We start from the raw sequence: 22,298 nt of genomic DNA, 5'->3' as shown, positions 1-22,298 counted from the left end.
CATTCTTCGCCCACTTGTAACGTTTAATGTGAACCATGCTTGTAATATCTCTTTTATTTGATGTCAAGCTATTTATGGAACTATGTTTCAAATTTTCTCTCTTGCATAACATCTTGCACATAGTGTGTACTGAATAAATATTTGTTTAATAGAAAATTTTTTCTTCTTGGAGATATTTAGCAGATATTAAGCCTCTTGGTTACAAGCAACAGAAAACAAAACTAGCTACTTTAAAAGAAGAAGAAGAAATTTATTGGAATCATATTTGTGTATCCCAAGGAATCTAAGATAAAGGTGAAGGATGAACCGGGTCTCAGGGCAGCTCTGGGAACCTCACCAGCAGGAAATCATAGATCTTTCATTTAGAGATTAGCCATTAGTGTGTCTTAACTTCTGCTTCCCAGACTCTGTATCTCTCAATTAAAAATCTTATTGGCCCAACTTTGGTGACTTGTCTACCTGAGGCAAATCATAGTAGACACATGGCTGCTTAGACATGGATGAGGCCACACCTGTGACTGCTTGGATGTTGAAGGCGATCTCCTCCATCGATAGTTCTCTGAAAAGAGAAATCAGAAATAAATTGTGACAGTTGTCTATTATAGCAGTATTGCTCACTTTTGGAAACTGAGAAAGTTTTGAACACTTCATGATTTTGATAAGTTGCAGATGGTTTCAGTTTACAGACAGTTTACAATGTTGTCATTGTTTTTTGGTGACTGATATCACAGGAACTACTCCTTGCTCATATCTTAATCTTGTCATTTGTGATATTTAATCACTAATTCAGGTGTCTCCCAGTTCTGAAGTTATTAGATCTTCATTTGTCTTTATGTAAGAGAACATGTGTGTTCTCTCTACACACACACCCAATCTCTGTGGGTGTTGGAAGATATTATTTCCAACACAGGGAGTTTTACACTTATTAGTATTGATAGTAATACTAATAAGTGTATTATGTTTGAGTATTACTACAATACTAATAAGTGTATTATGTTTCAAACATTAGCAAATAATGATCGTAGCTACATAGTCACTCTTTGGCTCTGTGAATTTGACCACTGCAGTAAATTTTCTGCTATAAAAGATCCAGATTTACTTGTCGGTATTATTTCTGTAATACTGGAAGGCTGTATACCTGAAAGAAGTAATTTTATATGAAAGTTTTAAGAGGGCACCAGTTGGTTAGCTTTCTAAAGGAAACAGGAGAAAATATTGGAAAATATAAGTGTTTCAAAAGAAAAAAAATAAAGCTTTATCATGGTACTTGAGATCCAGTATTGAAGTAAAGTAATACATTTTATATAAAGATGATTTGGTAAAGAATAAAAATTTTCAAGGAAGAAAAATGTTGCCCAAGTAAACTGGGTCACTGTGTAGCACTAGGCAATCTACCAGAGATGATTAAAAAATCTTTGGTTGAGAAAATTTTCTTAAGGTACTAGAAGGGATTTCAGTTTTATGTACTTGGTCTTCCTCTGTCATTTTTAAATTGTAATAATGGTTTTCTGATGACCTCTCAATCTATGCATCATTTAGACCCATATGAGTAAAAAGTAAATGTCTCTCCTACTAGAAATACAGGTAAGTATATGAATAAGCAATTCACTGAAAAAGAAATATGAAGAGTCAATAATCAAGAAAATGCAAACTTAAGAGTGAAATATTTCATACCTGTCAGAATAAAAATTAAAAAGTACAAGAAGAGAGGAAGATGGTGGAATAGGAGGACTCTAGGCTTGCTTCATCCCATGAATACAACTAGATAACTATCAAATCATCCTAAATACCCCAGAAATTGTCCTGAAGACTGGCAAAACAAATTCCACAACTAAAGGTAGAGAAGAGGCCATATCAAAGAGGGTAGGAAGTGTGGGGACACGGTCTAGGGGGGAAGCAATCTGTGGCTACTGTAGTCAGGAGGAAGCCACTGTCACAGAGAAGGGCAAGAGACAGACTAACACACAGGGAAGCACAGAGGGAGAAAATGAATGTCCATAGCAATTGGCTTGGAAAGTGAGAGAGGTGGAATTTCCTGACTTCTGACAACCAGCAGAGCTTAAAGCCTGGAGTTTTTGGTTTTGTTTTTTTTTTAAGATTTTTTTTTTTTTTTTAAGGTAATCTCTATGCCTAGTGTGGGGCTCTAACTTACAACCCAGAGATCTGCTCTGTAAGAGATGTAGAGAGATCACATGCTCTACCAACTGAGCCAGCCAAGTGCCCCTAAAGCCTTAGAGTTTCAGAGGTCAATGGGCTTGGCTGTGATAGAGCCTGGAGGGCACTGTGCTGCTCTTGGAGTGAAGGCTGGCCAGGAACCCACAGACATAAAGCATGTAAACAGTGATCTGAAGAGTCCCTGGGACACACAGTGAGGAGGTTATTTGCTCATTTTGGTGCATGTCCCAGAAATGCAGTGTTCATGGAGAGAACCCTCCAGGAAAAAAGGAACTGGCCAGCACCATTTCCCTCTGCCACCCTTCTGCATAAGCACAGGGCCACCTGTGGGAACCGGCAGAGTGCTAACACTTCTACCTAACATGCTTACATCAAGCACCCCCTGACACACAATGCTCCAGCAGAACCACCCTTCCCAGTCTTGTTTGTCTCAGTCCCAGTGCCACAAGTCCCTCCCCCAGAAGACCAGCCCAAACCCCTGCTCACACTGGTTCTCATGACATGGGAGTTTTGTAAGGCCTTGGTTCTGGCAGCAGTGGCGACAGGTCTCATTTTACAAGCAGACCAGAGCACACCTAGTTAAAATGCACTACATTCAGGCCAGGGGCCAAACACTGCCCATGGTAGGCAAAGAGAGTCTCTGTAGATGACTGGCCTGAAAGATAAAGTGGCCAGGACAAAACAACAGAGCACACACAGTACACATTGGAGACATGCTGGAAGCACCAGGCCCTGGGGAATGGGGGGGCAATACATGGTAAGGCACTAGAGGACCTCTTCTTTATAAGGCTATTACCCTCAAGAACGGGAGACATAGCTGACTTTCCTAACACACATAAACAGGTACAGAGACTTAGACAAAATGAGAAGACAGAGAAATATATCCCAAATGGAAGAATGGGACAGGTGCATGGCCAGAGATCTAAGTGAAACAGATATGAGTAACATGCCTGGTGGGTATTTAAAGCATTGATCATAAGGATACTCATGAAAACAAAAAGCAGACGGAAGACTCTTAACACAGAGATAAGGAATAACATAGCAGAGATAAAGGGCTCAATAAATGAAATGAGAAACATGCTGGATGGAATGAAGAGCAGGCTGGAAGAAGCAGAGGAATGAATTAATGATCTAGAAGACAGAGTAATGGAAAGTAATCAAGCTGAACAAAAGAGAAAAAAGAATTAGGCAAAATGAGAATAGACTTAACTCAGTGACTCCTTCAAATGTAATAACATTTGTATCATAGGAGTTACAGGATAAGAAGAGAAAGAAAAGAGGGCAGAAAATTTATTTGAAGAAATAATACCTGAAAACTTCCCTAATCTGGGGAAGGAAACAGATAACCAAATACAGGAGGCATGGAGAACTCCTCAAAAAAATCAACAAAAGCAGATCCACACCAAGACATATTGTAATTAAAATGGCAAAATATAGTGATAAAGAAAAAAAAAAGCATCAAAAAAATAAAGACAGTAACATACAAGGGAAACTCCATAAAGCTAGCAGGGATTTTTTTTAACGGGGAGTGGCATGATATATTCAAAGTGCTGAATGGGAAAAATATGCAGCCAAAAATACTCAGTCCCACAAGGGTATTATTCAGAATGAAAGGAGAGATAGAGTTTCCCAGACAAACAAAAACTAAAGGAATATATAACCACTAAGGCAGCTCTGAAAGAAATATTAAAGGGGACTTGTTGAGGGGAAAGGAAAGATCGAAAGTGACAGTGTGAAGGTAGGAAACACAAAATCAGTAAAACTGAATATTTCTCTAAAAGAATCAGTCAAGGAACTCACAAAATAAGAGGATGTAAAATATGACAAATACCTAAAACATGGGGAAGAGAGGCACAGAAAGAATGGGTTCAAAATTAAATGACCATCAACTTAATATAGACTGCTATATTCAGGAGAGGTTATATACAAACCTAATGGCAACCATATATCAATAACCACTAATAAATATGCAAAGAATAAAGAGAGAGAAACCCAAATATATCACTAAACAAAATCAGCAAAACATGAGAGAAAGACAAGAAAGGATCAGAGAAAATCTTCAGAAACAACCACAAAACAAATAAAATCACAATGAGTACATATTGTCAATAGTTACTTTGAATGTTAATAGACTAAACTCCCATTCAAAAGAGATAGGGTGACAAAATGGTTAAAATAACAAGACCCATTTGGATGCTGCCTACAAAATACTCATTTTAGACATAAACACACCTGCAGGTTGAAAGTGAGGGATGGAGAAATCTATCATGCAAATGGATGTCAGAAGAAAGCAGGAGTAGCAATACTTATATCGGACAAAATAGACTTTTTTAAAAAAAGATTTTATTTATTTATTTGTCAGAGAGAACAAGCAGGGGGAGTGGCAGGCAGAGGGAGAAGCAGGCTCCCCACTGAGCAAGGAGCCCAATGTGGGACTTGATCCCAGGACCCTGGGCTGAAGGCAGATGCTTAATCGACTGAGCCACCCAAACGTCCAACAAAATAGACTTTAAAACAGACTGTAACAAGAGACAGAGAAGGACACTATATAATAATAAAGGGGACAATCCAACAAGAAGATCTAATAATTGTAAATATTTAAGCACCTCAACATAGCACCCAAATACATAAGATAGTTAATAACAAAATAAAGTAATTGATAATAATAGAATAATGGTAGGGGACTTTAACACTCCACTCAAATCAGTAGATCATCTAAACAGAAAATCAACAAGGAAACAGAGGCTTTGAATGACACACTGGGCCAGATGGATTAAAAAGATATATTCAACACATTCCATCCTATAACAGAATTTTTTAAGTGCATATAGAACATTCTCCAGAATAGAGCATATGCTAGGCCACAAAACAAGCCTCAGCAAATTCAAAAAAATCAAAGTCGACCATGCATCTTTTCTGACCACAATGCTATGAAACTAGAAATCAACCACAAGAAAAAATGTATAAAGACCATAAAGAAATGGAGGATAAATAATAATGAACAAGTCAACCAGGAAATAAAAAGAAATAGAAAAGTACATGGAAACAAATGAAAATGAAATGACAATGGTCCTGGCACACCTGGTTGGCATAGTAGGTTGAGCAACTGACTCTTGGTTTCTTAGATTCTTGATCGTGGGATCAAGCCCTGTGTCTGTCTCTACACTCAGTGCAGAGTCTGCTTGATATTCTTTCCTCCTCCCTCTGCCCCTTACCCCTTCTCTCAAATAAATAAATAAAATCTTTAAAAAACAAAACAAAACACAATGGTCCAAAACTTTTGGACCTGCAGCAGCAAAAATGGTTCTAAAAGGGAAGTTTGTAGCAATACAGGCTTATCTCATGAAGCAAGAAAAATCTCAAATAAGTAACCTAACTTTATACCTGAAGGAGCTAGAAAAAGAACAACAAACAAAACCTAAAACCAGCAGAAGGAAAGAAACAAAGTTTAGAGCAAAAATAAATGATACAGAAACTAAAACAATAGAACAGACCAGTGAGACCAGGAACTGGTTCTTTGAAAAAAATCAATAGAATCGATAAAGCTGTAGTCAGACTTATCAAAAGGAGAAGAGAAAGGACCCAAATTAAGAAAGTCACAAATGAGAGAGGAGAAATAACAACCAACACCACGAAAATACAAATAATTATGAGAATATTATGAAAAATTATATGCCGACAAATTTGACAATCTAGAAAAAAATGGATAAATTCCTAGAAACATATAAACTGCCAAAACTAAATCAAGAAGAAATAGAAAACAGACTGATAACCAGTGAAAAAACTCAATCAGTAATCAAAAACTCTGAACAAACATAAGTCCATGATCAGAAGACTTCACTGGCCAATTCTACCAGATATTTAAAAAAGAGTTAATGCCTCTTCTTCTCAAACTATTCCAAAAAAATAGAAGTGAAGGGAAAACTTCCAAATTCATTCTATGGGCAGTGTTACCCTCATACCAAAGATACCACTACAGATAAAGACACCACTACAAAAGAGAACTACAGGCAATTGTCGCTGATGAACACAGATGCAAAAATTCTCAACAAAATACTAGCAAACAGAATCCAATACATTAAAAAAAAATCATTCACCTCAATCAAGAGGGATTTATTCAGTATTCGTAAATCAACGGATACATCACATGAATAAGAGAAGGGATAAGAAACATATGATCATTTCAATAGATGCAGAAAAAACATTGACAAAGTACAACAACGATTCATGATAAAAACCCTCAGCAATATACATATAGAGGGAATCATACCTCAACATAATAATAGCTATATATGAAAAACCCACAGCTAATATCATCATTAATGGGGAAAAACAGAGCTTTTCCCCTAAGGTCAGGAACAAGACAAGGATATCCACTCTTATTCAACATAGTACCAGAAGTCCTAGCCAGAGCAATCAGACAGCAAAAAGAAATAAAAGGCATCCAAATTGGCAAGGAAGAAGTCAAACTTCCACTGTTTGCAAATAACATGATATTCTATGTAGAAAGCCCAAAAGACTCCACCAAAAAATGACTAGAACTGATACACAAATTCAGTAAAGTTGCAGGATAAAAATAAATGCACAGAAATTTGTTGCATTTCTGTACACCAATATTGAAAGAGAAATTAAGAAAACTATCCCATTTATAATTTCACCAAACATAATATGATACCTAAGAATAAACCTAACCAAAGAGATGAAAGACTGGTCCTGTACTCTGAAAACTATGAAACATTGATGAAAGAAATTGAAGATGACACAAAAGAAATGGAAAAACATTCAGTGTTCCTGGATTGGAAGAACAAATATTCTTAAAATCTCTATACTACCTAAAGCAATCTATACATTTAATGCAATCCCTATCAAAATACCAACAGCATTTTTTATAGAATTAGGACAAATAATTCTAAAAGTTTTATGGAACCACAAAAGATCCAATAGCCAAAGCAATCTTGAAAAAAGAAAAGCAAACCTGGAGGCATCACAATTTTGGATTTCAAGTTATATTACAAAGCTGTAGTATTCAAAACAGTATCGTACTGGCACAAAAATGAACACAGCAGATCAATGGAACAGAATAGAGAACCCAGAAATGAACTCTTAGCTATTTGTTCAATTAATCTTCGACAAATCAGGAAAGAATATCCAATGGGAAAAAGTCTCTTTAACAAACGGTGTTGGGAAAATTGAATAGCTATGTGTAAAAAAATGAAACTAGACCACTTCTTACACCATACACAAAAATAAATTCAAAATGGATTAAAGACCTTAGTGTGAGACCTGAAATCATATAAATCCTAGAAGAAAACACAAGTACTAACCTCCTTGACATGGGCTGTAGCAACTTTTTTCTAGATATGTCTCCTGAGGCCAGGTAAACAAAGAAAAAAATAACTTTTGGATTTAATTAAAATAAAAGCTTTTGCATAGCAAAGAAAACGATCAGTTAAACTAAAAGACAACCTGTGGAATGGGAGAAGGTATTTGCAAATGACAATAACTGATAAAGGATTAGTATCCAAAATATATAAAGAGTTTATAAAACTCAGTACTCCAAAACAAATAATCCAGTTATAAAATGGGCAGAAGACATGAACAAACATTTCTCCAAAGAAGACATCAAGATGGCCAACAGACACATGAAAAGATGCTCAACATCATTCATCATCAGGGAAATACAAGCAAAACTACAATGACCTATCACTTCACACCTGTCAGAATGGCTAAAATGACTGATAAATGGATAAAGATGTATCCATGTATGAAAGACCTAAATGTGAGACAGGAATCCATCAAAATCCTAGAGGAGAACACAGGCAGCAGCCTCTTCGACCTCAGCCACAGCAACTTCTTCCTAGAAACATCGCCAAAGGCAAGGGAAGCAAGGGCAAAAATGAACTATTGGGACTTCATCAAGATAAAAAGTTTTTGCACAGCAAAAGAAACAGTCAACAAAATCAAAAGACAACCGACAGAATGGGAGAAGATATTTGCAAATGACCTATCAGATAAAGGGCTAGTATCCAAAATCTATAAAGAACTGATGAAACTCAACACCCAAAGAACAAATGATCCAATCAAGAAATGGGCAGAAGACATGAACAGACATTTTTCCAAAGAAGACATCCAAATGGCCAACAGACCCATGAAAAAGTGCTCAACATTGCTCGGCATCAGGGAAATCCAAATCAAAACCACAAAGAGATACCACCTCACACCAGTCAGAATGGCTAAAATTAACAAGTCAGGAAATAACAGATGTTGGTGAGGATGTGGAGAAAGGGGAACGGGACCCTCCTACACTGTTGGTGGGAATGCAAGCTGGTGCAGCCAGTCTGGAAAACAGTATGGAGGTTCCTCAAAAAGTTGAAAATAGAGCTACCCTACGACCCAGCAATTGCACTACTGGGTATTTACCCCAAAGATACAAATGTGATATGAAGGGGTACGTGCACCCCGATGTTTATAGCAGCAATGTCCACAATAGCCAAACTGGAACAAGCCAAGATGTCCATCGACAGATGAATGGATAAAGAAGAGGTGGTACACACACACACACACACACACACACACACTGGAATATTATGCAGCCATCAAAAAAAGCTTGCCATTTGCAATGACATGCATGGAACTAGAGGGTATTATGCTAAGTGAAATAAGTCAATCAGAGAAAGACATATATGATCTCACTGATATGAGGAAGTTTTAATCTCAGGAAACAGAGGGTTGCTGGAGTGGTGGGGGGTGGGAGGGATGGGGTGCCTGGGTGATAGACATTGGGGAGGGTATGTGCTATGGTGAGTGCTGTGAATTGTATAAGACTGTTGAATCACAGACTTGTACCTCTGAAACAAAAATACATTATATGTTAAAAAAAAAAAAAGATCGTAGGAAGGGAAAAATGAAGGGGGAAATCGGAGGGGGAGACGAACCATGAGAGACTATGGACTCTGAGAAACAAACTGAGGGTTCTAGAGGGGAGGGGGGTTGGGAGATGGGTTAGCCTGGTGATGGGTATTAAAGAGGGCACGTATTGAATGGAGCACTGGGTGTTACACGCAAGCAATGAATCATGGAACACTACATCAAAAACAAATGATGTAATGTATGGTGATTAATATAATAAAATAAAATTTAAAAAAAGATGTATCCATGTAAATATATACAATGTAAATGTATACAATGGATGTAAATATATACAATTGAATGTTAATTTAGCTATAAAAAATGACATTAGTGGAAGTACAGAGTATAATGCTCAGCAAAATAAGTCAGGGAGAGGAAGAGAGATACCATATGATTTCACTCATATATGGAATGTAAGAAACATAACAGAGGTAAAGGGAAAATAAAGAGAGAGACAGACCAAGAAACAGATTCTTCATTATAGATAACAAACTGATGGTTACCAGAGGGGAGGATGGTGGGGGTGGGTGAAATAGGTGATAGGGATTAAGGAGTGCACTTGTTGTGATGAGCACCAGGTAATATATGGAATTGTTGAATTACTACCTAAATTTCTATTAAATCTTACCCATCTTTTTAAAATATATTTTTTAAGATTTTTATTTATTTATTTGACAGAGACACACAGCAAGAGAGAGAACACAAACAGGGGGAGTGGGAGAGGGAGAAACAGGTTCCCCGCTGAGCAGGGAGCCCAACGTGGGGCTCGATCCCAGGACCCTGGGATCACGACCTGAGCCGAAGGCAGATGCTTAACGACTGAGCCACCCAGGTGCCCCTAAATCTTACCCATCTTAATGCTATTAAATTCTTCCTTGATGGGGCACCTGCGTGGCTCAGTCTTTAAGGGTCTGCCTTCGGCTCAGGTCATGATCCCAAAGTCCTGGGATCGAGCCCTGCATCAGGCTCCCTGCTGGGTGGGGATCCTGCTTCTCCCTCTCCCACTCCCCCTGCCTGTGTTCTCTCTCTTACTGTCTCTCTCTCTCTCTGTCAAATAAATAAATAAAATCATTTAAAAAAATTCTTCCTGAGGAAATTCATTTAAAGCTCATGGTTGTGGTTGGAAGATACACTCGAGTCTGGAGTACACTTTTATTTTCATGATTTTATCTTCAACTTTGTCATATGAATTGTTCATAGCTGAGCAAATGTGTCTTTTTATGTTGTCTTTTCTATTTTTGAAAGAAATTAAAATATGCATTTCCAAGCTTTCTGAAAGAATTATCAGGTCTCCTATTTTCACCTCCCCTTCCATTTATTGCTATTTTTGGGTTTTTTTTAAATATGTTTTTAGAGCAGTTTTAGGTTTATAGTAAAGTTGAGAGGAAGATCTGGAGACTTGCCATATACCCCTTGCCGTGACACATCTATAGCCTCCCCCATTATCAGCATCACTTACCAGAATTGTACATTTGTTACAATTGATGAATTTGCATTGGCGTGTCATAATCATTCCAAAGTCCATAGTATATGTTAAGGTTTACTCTTGGTGTTGGTATATATAACATATATTCATCATTATATCATACACAGTATTTTCACTGTCCAAGAGTACTCTGCCTATTCATCTTCACCCCATAATTGCTGGCAATCACTGATCTTTTTGTTGTCTCCATAGTTTTGTTTTTTCCAGAACGTAATATAGTTGGAATCATACAGTACGTATTCTTTTTTGTTTGGCTTCTTTCACTTAGTCCTATGCACTTATGGTTCTTCCATGTCTTTTCATGGATTGATAGCTCACTTCTCTATAGTGCCAAATACTATTCCATTGTGTGAATGTACCACAGTTTATTAATTCATTTAATGAAAGACAACTTGGTTGCTTCCATGTTTTGGCAGTTATGAGTAATTGATTTAAACATCTGTGTGCAGGTGTTTATGTGAACATCTTTTCACCTCCTTTCAGTAAATACCAAGGAGTATGATTGCTGGATTCTATTTTAAGAGTATATTTAGTTTAGTAAGAAACTGCCAACTGTCTTCCAGAGTGGTTGGATCATTTTGCATCATTTATTCTTTATAGCACACTATTTCCAAGGTCTCATATTTTTCTTAAAACTGTGCAATCTCTTTTTTTTTCTCAAATCCGAAACTTCCGTTTCCTCTCACCTGAATACAGCTTAAATGGTGATCATATTCCCACGGTTCCAGCCTGGATCTTCTTTTCTCACTTTTACAGAATTTAGAGGAACAGTCTTTTCTACCTCACATACTTTAATGCACAGTTTCTGTTTTGATGATTCCTGAAGTTATATCTCTATCCCGTATCACTTTATTAAAACTCCAGACCCATAAAGCTACTACCTATTGGCCACTTTTATCTCAGCTATTCCATAAGCATCAGAACATTAACATATCAAAACCAAATGTATATTGGCAACTATTCCTCTACAGATTATTTTCTGAATTCCCTTTCTAGGTGAGCACACTTCTCTGGTTGCCCAAACAGATGCTTAGGGTCTTCTTTGAATATGTCTTCACTTTCCTTTCTCACATATGAGAATCTTCAAGTGTGGTTACATCTCTTCCCTCATTTTCTTTCAAGTGTACCTCTCCTGTTCTTACTCCCACTCACATCCTCTTTGTGTTCTGTTTCGATTATGAAGAACCTCTAGCCAGCTCCTTTCCTACTGGCAGTCTTTGATATCTTCTGTCTTCCATATTAGAGTCTGTTGTTCAGAATGGTTTGGATGATCGGGCGCCTGGGTGGCTCAGTTGGTTAAGCGACTGCCTTCAGCTCAGGTCATGATCCTGGAGTCCCTGGATCGAGTCCCACATTGGGCTTCCTGCTCGGCAGGGAGTCTGCTTCATCCTCTGACCCTATCCCCTCTCAGGTGTTCTTTCTCTCTCATTCTCTCTCTCTCAAATAAATAAAAATAAAATCTTTAAAAAAAAAAAAAAACTTTGTTAAGAATGGTTTGGATGATCATTCCATATTAACATCTGATTTTGTTAGCCCTTGTGGAAACTGCCAGTGATTCCCCCACTGCCTCGGAATAAAGCCAAATGCCCTGCTATGGTTTTCAAGGTCCTCATACAACCTCTCTTGGCTGCTACTTGTAGATTTTCCTGCACGTGCTCCGTTCTCTCTGGCCTCATATTCATGTTCCTCCTGTTCCTTTTCCCTGGAATGTACTTGCTGTTCTTTCTGTCTAATCAACTTACACTTAGCATTCAGCTTTAGGTGGCAGTTCTTCTTCCCTTCTCCCTGTGCCCCATTTGGATTTTTTTGTTCCTCTTACATGTTCCCCATGGAGCCTGAGCAATAGTTCGGTTACAGTACTTCTAACACATTGTTTTGTAACTATAGTAATCCTCCTTATCTGTGGTTTTACTTTCCATGGTTTGTTACCTGGGGTCAACCACAGTCTGGAAGCAGATGATCCTCCTTCTGACTTATCATCAGAAGGTCATTAGTAGCCCAACACTACGTCATGTGCCTACATCATTTATCTCACTTCACCTCATCAAGTAGGCATTTTATCATCACAAGAAGAAGGGTGAGTATATAGTACAGTAAGAGTTTGAGAGAAAACCACATTCACATAAATTTTATTACAATATAATTCTATTTTATTACTAGTTATTGTTAATCTCTTACTGTGCCTAATTTAGACATTAAGTTTTATTACTGGTATGTATGTATATGAAAAAACATAGTCTGTATAGGATACAGTACTATCTGTAGTTTCAGGCATCTATTGAGGGTCTTGAAATGTATCCCCATAGCGAAGGGGGTACTAATGCGTTTCACTCTGACCTCTCCATCCCCATGAAGTGCTATGTCCCCTTCACTTCTGGATGTGAGTCTCCAGCACAGGCCAAATGTGGTTGGTCATTTGCTGACATTTTTCTCGGACAATGGTTCATACTTAGGGGTGATTTTGTCTCCCAGGGGACATTAGCAATGTCTCGAGACATTTTTGATAGTTATGACTGGTGCGATCATGCTGCTATTCTCTAGTGGGTAGGAGCTAGGTATGCTGCTAAACAGCCCTACAATGCATAAGAGACTTCCCACCACATTATCTAGCCCAAATGACAATTGTGCTGAGGTTGAGAAACCCTGCTTTAGGATGAAGTGTAAAACTTCAGGGCACTAATTTCATAACAAAAAGATGAATTGAATTTGGAATTCTCAATGTATGCAGATTTTTAGTGTCAAGCAAGTTAATTTTTAGTCTAAACTGCTTTGGTTCTTTTTGTGGCCTATTAATATTTATTCAGAATTTGTGCTGTGGGGAAAACATGTGAGTCTAGTGCTTATTAATGGGTTATCAGCTACCTGCAGTAATTTAAGTATACAACTGAGATTGTGAAAAGTATAGTGGAACTAAGCTATTTGAGAAGTTTTTTTCATTTACTTTTTCTTATTTTAAATGTGCCTAGTAACAGGTGACTACCCAGGCAGTTTTTTGGAGATGTGGGAATGAGTGATGTCCTTTTTAAGCTCTTAAAAAGGATTTGACTATAAAATCCTCAGAAAAGGCCACATGTAGTAAACTTTTTGTCTTACGATTAGATTAGCAAATGATGAAAACTCTAGTGCTACCATACACACTCACATACTAGTTCACACGCACACCGATTTAACCAACAGTAACCCTCATACACTTGTATCCTCTCTTAAACCAAGTGTCTGCTACAGTGCCAGGGACATAGTCCATGTTGATCCATCAAAATAAACAGGGCTCCTCATGAAGGACCCCGTGCCTACCCTACAAATTGAGTGGGTACAGAAGATCCATTTCAACTAAATGTACTGTTGTCATTTAATAAATTTAAATTTTTATAAAGGTATTAAATTAGAAGAGCTTACTAATACACTGGAAAATTAGAATGTTGAAGGATAAATTGTTGCTGATGTTAGAACAAAATGGGACTGACTTGCAAAACCAAGTAATGGGAAAATAAAATACCTACCACATTTAAATATTTTAGTGTGTGTCTAAGTAAAAACAGAAGACATCACAGAAAAAATTTTGATTCTCCTGTCCAGGATTCACTATATGATATGATCTCTGTTTTATAATCCACTTTTCAAAAAAATTTTTGAATTAGAAATTTGAGTAAGAGAAAGTAAGAAACATTTTAGGAAATGTTAGGAAAAAGAGGCAATGACTCGTATTCTTAAATAGGACCTGTTGATAGTAATTTCAAAATAAAAGTTTAACCTATAAATAACTATTTACAAAGTTATTTCAATGAATATAACCAGGAGAAAATGGAATAAAGGCATATGCAAATATGGACTTGAATAAAGAGTCTCCAAATTTAACTACCTTTCTTTCTTTTTTTTTAAATTTTTTTTTTAAAGATTTTATTTATTTATTTGAGAGAGAGAGAATGAGAGACAGAGAGCATGAGAAGGAGGAGGGTCAGAGGGAGAAGCAGACTCCCTGCGGAGCAGGGAGCCCAATGCGGGACTCGATCCCGGGACTCCAGGATCATGACCTGAGCCGAAGGCAGTCGCTTAACCAACTGAGCCACCCAGGCGCCCCTTTTTTTAAAGATTTTATCTGAGAGAGAGAGAATGAGAGACAGAGCACGAGAGGTCAGAGGAAGAAGCAGACTCCCCGCTGAGCAGGGAGCCCAATGCAGGACTCGATCCTGGCACTCCAGGACCACGACCCGAGCCGAAGTAACTGCCTTTCTTTTAATATCTTTCAGAGTTCTACAGAAATTTTGGAATATTCATCAGATAGTGAAAAGGAAGATGACTCAGAGAATGTCTTGTTCATTGATTCAGAATTCTCTCCCAAATACCACATGGATTTTGGATCTGATGATAGACAGATGATGGAGAAACTGATAAAGCAGAGGGTGAAATCTGCAGAGACCATTTTGTACACACCCCAGAAACAGACTTTTCCCAGGATTCCAGACACATCAGCAAACAAGAAGAAGCTTCTAAGGTTAAATTACACCTTTTTTTTTTAAATCCTTTTTTTTTTTTTTAAGTTGTTATCTTTCTTTAAAATCCAAATACCTGAAATGTTAATTTAAAAATACTTAAACTTGTTTACTTGGGGAAGAAAATTGACAGAATAGAATTGTAACCTCGATAAGTAATTATAGAAGTTCTAATTTCTGGAGATGATTTAGGGAACCGTTTATCCAAGTCAAGCATTCACTGTTTCAGTCATAACAGCTTACATGATTAATCCTTAGTGGGATTGGTTATTTGGGTTTATCAAATTTTATTGAGTATCAGTATTCCAGATACTTAGACAGTTAAGACAAGTAAATGACTATTCCTGTTTTTGAATAAGTTATAAAGAGGGAAATAGAAATAAATATATTCAGGTTATTTTTACAAATATGGTTACAGAGATTGTCCAAGGGAACACTTGCAAATGCAAAGATGTATGAGAGAGCAAAGACACCCAGATAGGAAACTGGTTGGTATGTATATGAATAACCATAAGGGCCAGGCCATGGGGGTCAAGCAGGACATGTGAAGGGGATAGGGGTATGCCTTCCAAGAGCCATGTCCCAACCCTGTGTAATACATGGTCTCTTTGTGTTTGAAATTAGAACAAAACAAAGAAAACAAAATTTCAATGAAAGTGAGAACTTGTGGGAAGCAGTGCCATTAAAGCAAATTTAGTAGAGTTTCAAGGAAAAAGGAGTTTCAGTAGAAAGAGTAAATGTGGCAAGGAAAAACACAGGTTTAGATCTGTTTAGGAAATGGTTACATCAGGAGGCGGGCAGGTACAGTGTATACTGAGAACTCAATGGCAATGTTAGTGAACTAGCAGGGGAGGAAGCCAGGGACCCATGACTCAAGGAGTGTCCAAGACAAAGAGTAGGGACAGTGCTGTGATTCTTCTGCTAGGACTAGGATTTCAGGCGAGAAGTCAGATGTGGAGATTAGCTGCTAGTGGCTTGAAAGGGATCTCAGGTCCAGAGAGTCACCAGAGGAAAGATGAGACCTATTTAGAGAATAATGAGGAGGACCCAGCGGAGACACAGTGGTTAGGGATAATTGCTCTATCAGTGTCCAGGGAAGGAAGTAGGGGAGGGGGATCAGGAGAGGAGAGGCCCATCTTAAGTGTAGGAGTAGAGGGACAAGCATAAAGATGTCAGTCTAGTGGGATGGATGTAGCATGGTGGATCAGTTCATGCTTATTCACCATATGTATATGTTAACATAAAATAACTCAGAAGGCTGAATGCCCAAAGCAGAGAAATTTCAAGCATCAAAAGAGAATGGTGGTGGTTTATATTAGTTCCTGGAAAGAACAGGAAAGGAAGACAGTTAGAGGGATTTGAATGTCCTTGTTGAAGTTGATGCCACGCAATTACAGAAAACCATGTCCCCAACCCTAGTGAGGGCCTGCTATGTGCTGGGCACCGTTGCATATCCTGGAGACATAGCAACTACAGCCCTGACTGTGTAGGGGAGTGTGTGATGAGGACCCAAGAAGTAAAGTAGAAGTAATGTCAAAAGAAGATAAACTTTATGAAAAGAAATCAGATAAAAATAGGGGTCAAGACTAGCCAAGAGGTATGGCAAAGGGCATTTCATGGAGCTGACATTGCCTAAGGTGAGGCAAGAGGGTGGTGTAGGGGATCAGATGGTTTTGTTTTATTTGGTTTTTCTTTTTGGTTGGTTGGTTGGTTGGTTTGGTTTTTCTTGGTGAGAAAATCATGAGGCCTTATTATTATTATTATTATTATTACTATTTTGCGGGAGGGAATTGTTAGCCTTTTACTTTATTGTAAATTGACCATATACATTCTTTCTACAGTTTATTTACTGGGGTCTGAGTTTTTAATACTGTTTTGCTTCTATATTTTCAAACAAAAATTGGATTTTTTTTCCCACTACTTTTGCTGTTTGGCATTGAATTCTTTTATATGTGTACAGGTGTATTTGGCAAGAAGGTTTGGTATGAAGGTTTCTATTTTGTGTGTTCAGTTCTATCAGTTGGTCATATTGTGTCACCCACCTACCCCATTAGTTTTTGAAAGTGGAAATTTGGTCTGCATTTTTAGTAGTAATAATCTCTTTTTACATTTACTGTGTTCTTTTTTCTTTCAGTCTTAGGAAAATATAAATGATATACAGCGCTGTTTAAGGTGTATAGTGTAATGACTTGATTTACATATATTCTGAAATTATGACCACTGTAAGTTTAGTTAACATCATCACCTCATATAGATCCCCCCCCAAAAAAAGAAAAAATGTTTTTTTCCTGTGATAAGCTCTTTTAGGATCTATTCTCTCAGCAGCTTTCAAATATACCATACAGCGGTGTTAACCATAGTCCTCATGTTGTACATTACATGTCCAATATTTATTTATCTTATAACTGGAAATTTGTACTCTTTGAGCACCTTCTTCCAGTTCTGTCCCCCACTGCCACCTGTGGTCACCACAAATCTGATCTTTTGTCTATGAGTTTGTGATGGGGTTTTTTTGTTTTTATTTTTGTTTTGTTTTTAGATTCCACATACAAGTAAGATCATACAGTATGTATCTTTCTCTGTCTTATTTTACTTAGCATAATGCCCTCAAGGTCCACCCATGTTGTCACAAATGACAGGAGTTCCTTCTTTTTTGTGGCTGAATAATAATCCGGGCAGTGTGTGTGTGTGTGTGTGTATGTACCACATTTTCTATATTCATTCATCTGTCAGTGGACTCTCAGATTGTTTCCATTTTTTGGCTATTGTAAATAATGCTGCAGTGAACATGGGGATGCAGATACCTCTTCAAAATAGTGATCTATTTCCTTCAGATATATACCCAGCAGTGGAAGTGCTGGATCATATAGTAGTTCTATTTTTAATTTTTTGAGGAACCTCTGTACTGTTTTCCATAGTGGCTGCACCGACTTACATTTCCACCAACAGTGCCCAAGAGTTTTTTTTTTCTTTGTATCTTAACAAGAATTTGTTATCTCTTGCCTTTTTGATGATAATCATTCCAACAAGTGTGAGGTAATGTCTCATTGTGGTGATTTGTATTTTCCTAATGATTAGTGACATTGAACACCTTTTCCTGTACCTGTTGGTCATTTAAATATCTTCTTTAGAAAAATGTCTATTCAGGTTCTTTGCCGATTTTTAAAATTGTTTTTTTTTGCTATTGAGTTGTATAAGTTCTTTATATATTTTGTATATTAACTCCTTATCAAGTATGTGATTTGCAAATATTTTCTCTTATTCTGTAGGCTGCCCTTTCATTTTGTTGATTATTTTTTTTTGCTGTGCAGAAGCTTTTTAGTTTGATGTAGTCCCACTTGTTCATTTTATTCCTTGTGGTTTAAGTGTCATCCAAAAAATTATTGCTAAGACCCATGTCAAGGAGCTTTTTTCCTATATTTTCTTCTGGGAGTTTTGTGGTTTTATGGATTAAGTTTTTAATCCACTTTGAGTTAATTTTTGTGAGTAGTGTAAGAATAGGAATCTAGTTTCATTCTTTTATATGTAAATATCCAGTTTTCTCAGCACCATTTATTGAAGAGACTGTCTTTTCTCTATTGGGTATTCTTGGTCCCCTTATCAAATTTTAGTTGACTCTTTATACATGGGTTTATTTCTGGGCTTTAATTCCATTCCTTTGGTCTATTTGTCTGTTTTTATGCCAATACCATACTGTTTTGGTTGCTGTAGCTTTATCATATAGCTTGAAATCAGTGTGATGTCTCCTGCTTCGTTATACTTCCTCAGGATTGCTTTGGCTATTTGGGGTTCTTGTGGTTCCATACACATTTTAAAAGTGCTTTTTCTATTTCTGTGAAAATGCCATTGAAATCTTGATAGGGATTGCATTGAATCTATAGATTGCTTTGGGTAGTTGGGGACATTTTAACAATATTAATTCTTCCAATCCATGAACATTGGATATCTTTCCATGTATTTGTGTTATCTGCAGTTTTTTTCATCATGATTCTATATAGAGAGAAAATCCTAAAGACTCCATTTGAAAAACTTTTAGATCTAATCAATGAATTCAGTAAAGTTGCTGAATATGAAGTTAACATACAAAAATCAGTGGCAGATCTATATATACACTAACAACAGATTAACAGAAAAATAAATTAAAAAGATGGTCTTATTTACAATAGCATCAAAAACAATAAAATAGGAATAAATTTAACCAAGGAGATGAAAGAGCTCTACCCTGAAAACTATAAGAAATAGATGAAAGAAATCATGAGACTTTTGACCATGTTCATTTGTACATTATATATCTGAATAGGATATGGGTCTGAACCTCATTGACAGTGCTGGTGCTAGATGTAGGCTCCTATGTCCAGATGGTTTTAAAGCACCAGCAAGGTCAGTTTGCAGGAGATCAAGTGCAGATTAAAAGGAATATCTGTCTATGAGGCCTGAGCCATAGGCATTCTGCAGTGGTTGGGGCCCAGAGGAAGAAGCTACTGTGGGAGGAATTGAATCTAAGAGAGTGTGATGTCCTGGAAGTCAGGTAAAGATGTGTCTTTGAGAAGGAAAAAGGGCAACCAACTGTGATGGATGCTGCTGGGTTGCACTGTGGAAGTCAAGGAATGTGGGGCTTTCTCATTGGTATGGTTAGGCTAAGTCAGGTTGCTGTGGGTTTAAGTGAGAATGGAAAAAGAGAAACTGAAGAGAGCATGAATAGAAAATTCTTTGGTGGAGTTTGCTATAAGAGGTGTAGAGAACTGGTTGTTAACTAGAAGGAATGTGGAGATTGAGATTTTTTTTTTTTTTATGGGTGGGAATTACAGCACATGTTGTATATTGATGGGGAAGGTCCTCAGTAGGGGAAAGAAAGGATAACTATTGGTATTGTGTCTGATTTGGTGACAGGAGTGTGCAAATGGAGGGGTATGCCGGGTCAGGAACATAGACATCCGTGAACAGATGGGAGGGCAGAGCGTCCTCAGGTGCAGGTTGCTGGTAGCTATATATGGCAGTGGGAACTCAAGTTCTTTCTGATCACTTCCATTTTGTCAGTGAAATGGAAAGTATCTTCATTAGCTTAGAGTAACTACAAGGAGATGGCATTGGAGGAATGAAGATAGAGAGTAAATGACATAGTCCTGTAGTGGGGGAGTCAGTGGACAAGGGATGTATATTAGGATTGTCTGGCAAGATAAGGTTCTCTTGAGAGTTGTCATTTTGAGTTTGAGATCAGTCAATATGGATTGAATTGTGGGGCTGCAAATGTGGAACAGGCAGAGCTTGAGATTGTCCAGTAATTGATTACAATGAAAGTAGTCAATAAAAGTTCCATGTAGTGATTGTAATATTGGACCATGAAATCTAGACCAGGTAAGATCAGAAATAGTAACAGGCAGGGTGTGGAGATGGGGGGTAGGACCAGCCTATTCTAGATTGGGAAGAGGTTGGTCAAACACCTTTAAAGTGCTGAAACTAGAGTTAATAAACTAGAAGGTAAGAATGATGGGTGCTCAAAATTGAATTAGTGGAGGGAAGCAGTTTGTAACTTAAAGACGTAGAGAATGAATGGGGCAGATGAGTGGCTGAGGTGAGGTGGGGGAGGACTTCATGGAATGGGGAAGTTAAGGTATTAGAAGCCTGGTAGGCACTGAAATCAACAAGAACGGTAGCCTAAAGCCCAAGGCTCCAAAGGATGGGTGGGACAGCCCTGAAGGTGCCTGCCTCTGGGTAGGGGTGGACTCTTCCTCTCTTTCTGTGCTTCACAATTGAAGTATAAGGGAACTGAAAGCCTTTGTGAGGAGCAAGACTGTCTCTTCCTGGCCCTCCATGTTCATTGGGTAGAAAGGAGGGAAGGGAGGGCAGCTGTAGTTTAAGGTCATTGCCAGGTTGTCCTCAGGGGAAGAGTAAGATGAAAGGAACATTCAAAGAAGTTGAGGACATAAGAGTTTTTGCTGATAATTGAAGCAACTCCAGCAATATGCAAATGATTGTTTTCTTGTGATTTCTAAATGATAACTAAATAAGGGATGTCTGTTTTGTGGCCATTCCTTTAATGTTAATGTGTTTAAATATTAAAAATGAGTTTGATGTGATTAGGGTTGTCAGTCTCAGGCTTTCGAACTGGAAGACCCTTGACAATAGGAGCCAGCTTTTAAAATTTGTATGGAACCAGAAAAGACTAAACTGACTAGAAAAGCTTATGATTGCCCATGATGGCAGTTTGTTGACCTCCTTCTGAAGCAGGGAAAAAGGTAACATTTTGATTCATAGGCTGCTTTGTAATGAAAGCACTAGAGCATCATGCATTTAGAGAGGAAAATCTCTTAGCTAGTTGTCTAATAATGATCAAAGAAAGTTTTGCATTAAATATTTGGTTTGTTGAAGTGAGCTCTTATGCAAATGCTGAGAATACTGATGCCCTATAATCCTCACAATAAAAGATCACCAACTTTTGTCATAGAAGGACAACAGAGTACCTGAGAAATAAACTGCTGCTAAGGAAAACAAAACAAAACAAAAAAACACGCACAAAAAAACAGGTGTAAGTAATAGATTTTCCTTAACTAGAATGAATAGAGCAGTGATTAAAAGAATTGTTGCCTTTTTTGTTTTGTTTGTTTGTTTGTTTGTTTGTTTTTTGTGAAGCTTGGCTTTATTTATTTATTTAAGATTTATTTATTTATTTGACAGGAAGAGACACAGCGAGAGAGGGAACAGAAGCAGGGGGAGTGGGAGAAGCAGGCTTCCTGCAGAGTGGTGAGCCCAATGCGGGGCTCAATCCCAGGACCCCGGGATTATGACATGAGCCGAAGGCAGACACTTAACAACTGAGCCACCTGCTTTTATTTATTTTTTTTAATTAACATATAATGTATTATTTGTTTCGGGGGTACAGGTCTGTGATTCATCAGTCTTACACAATTCACAGTACTCACCATAGCACATACCCTCCCCAATGTCCATCACCCAGCCACCCCATTCCTCCCAATCCCCTGTACTCCAACAATCCTCAGTTTGTTTCCTGAGATTAAGAGTCTCTGTGGTCTGTCTCCCTCTCTGGTTTCTTCTTGTTTCATTTTTCCCTCCCTTCCCCTATGATCCTCTGTCTGTTTCTCAAATTCCTCATATCAGTGAGATCATATGGCACTTGTCTTTCTCTGAGTTATTTGGCTTAGCATAATACTTTCTAGTTCCATCCTTGTCATTGCAAATGGCAAGATTTCATTTTTTTTTTGATGGCTACATAATATTCC

At 37.7% G+C, this 22,298-nt stretch overlaps 1 protein-coding gene across 8 annotated transcripts in view; it reads left to right on the top strand.

The window, feature by feature from the left end:
- SPIDR (scaffold protein involved in DNA repair) overlaps positions 1 to 22,298 on the top strand; it is a 571,046-nt gene that overhangs the window by 201,490 nt on the left and 347,258 nt on the right. For all 8 annotated transcript variants that reach the window (XM_064588368.1, XM_064588367.1, XM_064588365.1 and 5 more), the window contains one exon: positions 14,818 to 15,062. In XM_064588368.1, coding sequence (XP_064444438.1) covers positions 14,818 to 15,062 — 245 coding nt within the window. The remainder of the gene's footprint in view (positions 1 to 14,817; positions 15,063 to 22,298) is intronic.

The sequence above is a fragment of the Mirounga angustirostris genome, unplaced genomic scaffold (genome assembly GCF_029215605.1).
Source record: "Mirounga angustirostris isolate CCGP_5_RB_7025 unplaced genomic scaffold, mMirAng1.0.hap1 SCAF_4, whole genome shotgun sequence".
NCBI lineage: Eukaryota > Metazoa > Chordata > Mammalia > Carnivora > Phocidae > Mirounga > Mirounga angustirostris.
The sequence above is the reverse complement of the archived record's forward strand: the minus strand, read 5'-3'. Positions and strand labels throughout refer to the sequence as shown.